Raw genomic sequence first — 6,000 nt, 5'->3', positions numbered from 1 at the left:
ATGTTTAGACTCTCATTCTGACGGCACCCATTCACTGGTGAGCAAGTGATGTAATGCTAAATTTCATCAAATCTGTTCTGATGAAGAAACCAGCTTATCTATATCTTGGATGGAAATTAGCTTTTTTAAGTTTAACCATTCCTTTAAAGCCAATGCCTTTTAGGCTGAAATATTGCATTTGTTTCCGCTTCACAATAAATATAGAAAAAAAACACACAATATATATATTTTTTTCCCCGTAATTTTTATATAGTGATTGTAATGGCAGTCTTTTCCTAAACCACAAAGCCTATAGCCAGACAACAAATGAAACAACTGAAAATACATTAAAATAATAGCATGCCAATCATAAAAATATCTTTACAAATAGTTTACATTTCTATACAATGTGAAGTAATATTACTAGGCACCCATTCACTGGTGAGCAAGTGATGTAATGCTAAATTTCTTCAAATCTGTTCTGATGAAGAAACCAGCTTATCTATATCTTGGATGGAAATGAGCTTTTTTAAGTTTAACCATTCCTTTAAAGCCAATGCCTTTTAGGCTGAAATATTGCATTTGTTTCCGCTTCACAATAAATATAGAGAAAAAAAACACAATATATATATATTTTTTCCCGTAATTTTTATATAGTGATTGTAATGGCAGTCTTTTCCTAAACCACAAAGCCTATAGCCAGACAACAAATGAAACAACTGAAAATACATTAAAATAATAGCATGCCAATCATAAAAATATCTTTACAAATAGTTTACATTTCTATACAATGTGAAGTAATATTACTGGGTCTCTGAGCTTAGCTGCTATGAAACCAGCGACCTAAACCGTATAGAATAACTTTTCTCTCAAACATGACACTGATTTCAAAATATAGAAAAGAAGAGTCAAACGTTTCTAATGGATCCATTTTCAATCAATCTTTTTCTTTTTTATGCTATACACATCTTTCCACATTCTGATTTAAACAAACAAATGATGTACTGTAGCAGAATGAAAATGTCAGCAGAACGAATATGAATATCCTGAAGCTTTTTCTGTAAATCTGCCATACAAAAATAGAGTTCATTATAACACACTCCATACTGAATGACATCATAGAGAACGGAAACAGTGACTATTACATGTCGCTCCGATTCACACACATATGCGTGATAAAACGAAATACAGTGACAATATCATCTTTACAGTATCATTACAAATTATGACACATTAAGACATAATTCATTTTTTAGAGTTACTGCGGTCTGACAATATTTCAGTCATCCTGAAGTGTCTTAAGTTTAAGAAGTCTGATGAAACCGGCAGTATGGAGCTAAAATGTGTTCATTAAAACAAGTACTTGACTAGTTATTTTACTTTATTTGATCAGGGAAAATTATGTATTTTGATCCATACAGTACAAATACACATTATACACACACAAAGAAAAATGGGGATGCAGACGAAAGTAATCAAAAACAAGCAGACACAAAAAAGTTATAATGAAACACGTTCATTGTCAGACCTCATATTTTAAAATCTTTAAAATTCTAGAATTATTTAAATAAGTTCTGTTAATACTGAAGGTTTCAAAAATGCCATGTTACATTTCTGACATTTAAGACTCATTTTCCACTCACAGACTGTAAAAACCTTTCATCTTTGCTTAAGGAAAATTATCCTTGAGGGAAAAAACTAACTTTAGAGTATGCATGAGGAACTTCAAAATTAAATGTGAACTTCTTTGCCTTTTACTGGAGATATGCAAATCATATATGATTGAATGTGCCAGACGCTATTAAATGAAAAACAGCTGAAGTGACTAGCAGATGCTAAACTTGTCAAAATATTTGCTCTGCATCTAACCAGCCAATCGAGAGCCTTCATGGCCTTTTTGAGAAGAGATGTCCGTCTTCACAGAGTTTCATGTCTTCTGTTCAATGCAGAGTTGATTTCTTCTCTGGATGTAGAACTCTACAAACAAGACTGGATTGCACTTATTTGTATCTGTGATCAATATGATTCATTCAGTCGGCATGAAAATGATTCAGTAAATAAATGCACTTACGAAACTAAGAATATATACTGTATTCAATCATTTAAATACATCTATGAAATAAAATACAGAGGGCACAATAAACTTACCTTCAATTGTCAATATCAGACACATGATTCTCCATCTGAAACAAATAAAAAAGAAAATCAGTTTAGGAATACAGAATAGCTCAGCAAAATCTGATCTTTCTGCACTTTTATAGACCCAATTTGAATAAACTGCTATGAGCAGTTATAGTCTCACTAATTGAAATAAATGCTATTCTTTTGAACTATTAAGCAGCACAAATGTCTTCAATGATAATAAGAAGAAATGGTTCTTGAGCGGCAAATCAGCATATTAGAATGATTTCTGAAGGATCATGTGACACTGAAGACTGGAGTAATGATGCTGAAAATTCAGCTTTGCATCACAGGAATAATTTACACTTCACAATATGTTAAAATAGAAAACAATTATTTTAAATTGTAATAATATTTTACAATATTACTGTTTTTTAATCAAATAAATGCAGCCTTGGTGAGCTTAGAGACTTCTTTTAAAATATCACTAATAACAAAAACAGTTTATTTTTACACATTCAGTATTTCATCATTTTATTCCCAGAATTACAAAATCGTTCCATCTCATAGAGGTACAGTATTTAATTTGGTATCACATCAAAAAGAGGTATCCAATTAATTGAACCATTTTGTGTGTAAAATGCCTTAGGTGGTCCATGAAGACTTCATTTCTAACTCATTTACATCATATCTAACAGCCCATACTCTCATAGACGGGCAGATGAATATTAACAAAAGCAACAGATGTATTCTGATACTCTAGCCATTCATCTACTGAGAAAGAGCAGCTCAGGATCTCAAAAGACCTTGAGATTTGCTCGCTCAATATTTACATTCATCATAATATATAAACAATCCTGTGACCTCAAGTTCCCTTTTGTAGAAACATATTCAGTGTCCAAAATCACTTCTCTAGAGTTTCTTTTAAAAAGTCTAGCCAATTTTTATCTGTATTGTTTGGGTATCTACCAAACCCAGCTGTGTTGGAGGTCACGCTCTGACCGGAAATGTCTAACACTGTTGGGAATCTTTCCAGTGGGATTTCTCCTCGACGTTTCCCTCCAGTTTAACCAACGCAGGAGCTCATTAAAATACAGTCAGCCTGTCTCCTCAGTGGGAAGCACATCCTAAATCTTAATTTGACTTTGCTGTTGGGCGCGGTGCTGCTGGACCCCAGTGTCTCCAGAGGTTCTGACTCAGTTTTAATTACAGAGCGTGACAGGTGAGGGTTAAAAGAGCAGGAAGCAGCCCAGTGGAAACCTGTCAGCTTCTGCTCTCCCAGCCCTGCGTCTCTCATGTCCGCAGCCATGAATAAATCTGCAGAATTAGCTTCAACGGGGCTTTTCAGAGCCACTGCAGCTAGTAAGGCCTGCGGGGGGCCAACGTACCAGATCAGTGCTGCCTTCCTCGTCGTAGTCATCCTCGCCACCATCCGTCATTTCTCCCGCCTCCGCATCCAGCTGTCCTTCCCCTCCCTCCTCTCCGGAGTTGTCTGCCATCTCTGATATCGACCCCTCGTGTAAAGAGTCGCAGTTGTCCTCATATTTCCTATGAGGCTCTGAAGGAACGACGCAGAGATATGAGATTAATCATATAAAAATTTAAATGTTATCACTAAAAAATGTTTACAATTTGTCATTCCAAACCCGTTAGATTTTCTTTCATTCCAAGAAATATGAAAGAAGTTAGGCAGAATATTATATGCAAACATGATGCATGTTTTTTTAAACTGAACAGGTTTATTGAACTTTTAAAAATACATTTTTAAAAATGCATGTTTTTTGTTTTTTGTTGAATATCATATTTGATATATCAGGTTTTATGGCTCATATATGTAGTATCATAAAGTAAGTATACTTGAGGAGGAAAAAAACATCTCGGTTTTATTCAAACTGATCCAAAAATATGCACTTTGGTGCAAATGCTAATATTTATATGCTCAAAAAGTACACTGTAATTTTTTTTTTCAGATTTGTAAATTAAACAGATTATTGGAGAACGTTTTACAATAAATATTATTTCAGTCTATTTTTCTACTTCAAAATTTCATATTTAATTCTTATTGATTCTTTGTAATTATATGTGAAATTTACTAGCAATTTCTGAGTGAATATTGATTATACCATTTTTAATTAAATAATTTTTATAATGTAAACCAATGTGATCTTTATAATATTATAGCAGAAAACTTACATAAAATATATATAAATAGGTTTCCAATCTATATCTCCCAGCTGTCTTAATATTATATTTAAATGCTTAGTTTTATGCTCAAAGCTCTATATCATATTAAATACATTTTAACACAATAAAAAAAAAAAAAAAATCTTCAGTCCTGTCAGTGTCCATCTTGAAATATTACTAACAATATAAAAATGATTCTTATGTTTACTTTATGAAAATAAGTAAAGATTTCACAGCAAAAAAAAATTATTATATGTTTTTAGAATTATACTAAAAGTATTTTTTTACTTGCTAAAAAAAAAGTCTAAACTATCAATTAAATGAAAGAAGCCATGTAATAGATTGTGTGCAACAGGTTTCTCTGCAAAATTTTGATCAGGTTGATAATTTAGAGGCCTTAGAAATTTGCTTAGAAAATATACAGTAAGCTTTATATTATAAATTATTATATGTTTTTAGAATTATACTAAAAGTATTTTTTTACTTGCTAAAAAAAAGTCTAAACTATCAATTAAATGAAAGAAGCCATGTAATAGATTGTGTGCAACAGGTTTCTCTGCAAAATTTTGATCAGGTTGATAATTTAGAGGCCTTAGAAATTTGCTTAGAAAATATACAGTAAGCTTTATATTACAGTAAACTGTAGAAGTTCAGCAATACGGGTTTAGAATGACTTGAGGGAGAGTAAATGATGAAAGAACGGTAATTTTCTTTTTCTTTAATATGTATGGATCAAGCACATGCAATAGACCTAAAGTTTGACTCGTGAATGCGCGTGAATTGTGCCGTTCCTCAGTGTGTCTGCTAGATGAAAACAGTGCTCTCCTCTACTGGCGAACATAGCGAAATGGGTTTTGCTATAGTAAAACAGTGCAAGATTGCCTGTATGAAAATATACAGTAAGCTTTATATTATAGTAAACTGTAGAAGTTCAGCAATACGGGTTTAGAATGACTTGAGGGAGAGTAAATGATGAAAGAACGGTAATTTTCTTTTTCTTTAATATGTATGGATCAAGCACATGCAATAGACCTAAAGTTTGACTCGTGAATGCGCGTGAATTGTGCCGTTCCTCAGTGTGTCTGCTAGATGAAAACAGTGCTCTCCTCTACTGGCGAACATAGCGAAATGGGTTTTGCTATAGTAAAACAGTGCAAGATTGCCTGTATGAGTTCTGATAAATTGGCTGCTGTCTCCTCGCCTGTCACAGAGATGGATAGCGCATATACACTCCCAATATTTCTCCCCGTACAGCCGATGTTTTCAACCCTATCCCACTAGACTGGATTTTATTCCTGCTCTCTTATAGTTCTCTGTCTGTCTCACCGCACTCGGATCTCTGCTGTTTCTCGATCTTCTCCAGGCGGCCCAGAAGAGAGTCGATCTTCATCTTGATCTGAGTCAGTTCACGTTTGATAGTCTGGAGTTGATCGGACTTCACTGCAAAAGAAAATGCAATGAACACACATGAGGCAAGATCTGAGGAGATTATCGCGCATTCATGCTCATCCTTCTATCACCACAGTTAATTCATGTCTGAAGACTCGTTCAGGGCTGTTGGTTCTAAACTAAGAGTTCAAAGAATTCCCTGTCCTGCTGTTTTTAATTTAGTTTTATCCCTAATCTCATTCCGACACACTGGTTGATATCAGCCAATGCTAGCAAGACCATGTTACTCCACGTGTTTTCATGGATACAGCTTTTATCAGTCAATAA

The 6,000-nt window shown here is 33.8% G+C and overlaps 1 protein-coding gene across 4 annotated transcripts in view; it reads right to left on the bottom strand.

Annotated features, from left to right (window-relative positions):
• Window positions 1–928: 928 nt before the first annotated feature.
• The window catches only part of LOC107554880 (RNA-binding Raly-like protein), a 143,373-nt gene continuing 138,301 nt past the window's right edge, over window positions 929–6,000 (bottom strand). For all 4 annotated transcript variants that reach the window (XM_016237547.1, XM_016237522.1, XM_016237531.1 and 1 more), the window contains 4 exons: window positions 5,611–5,724; window positions 3,489–3,658; window positions 2,128–2,162; window positions 929–1,956 (listed from right to left, as the gene is read on the bottom strand). In XM_016237547.1, coding sequence (XP_016093033.1) covers window positions 2,130–2,162; window positions 3,489–3,658; window positions 5,611–5,724 — 317 coding nt within the window. In that variant the 3' untranslated portion in view covers window positions 929–1,956; window positions 2,128–2,129. The remainder of the gene's footprint in view (window positions 1,957–2,127; window positions 2,163–3,488; window positions 3,659–5,610; window positions 5,725–6,000) is intronic.

Source organism: Sinocyclocheilus grahami, unplaced genomic scaffold (genome assembly GCF_001515645.1).
Source record: "Sinocyclocheilus grahami isolate Dianchi unplaced genomic scaffold, SAMN03320097.WGS_v1.1 scaffold19.1, whole genome shotgun sequence".
Taxonomy (NCBI): domain Eukaryota; kingdom Metazoa; phylum Chordata; class Actinopteri; order Cypriniformes; family Cyprinidae; genus Sinocyclocheilus; species Sinocyclocheilus grahami.
This window is presented reverse-complemented; position numbering and strand designations above follow the sequence as displayed.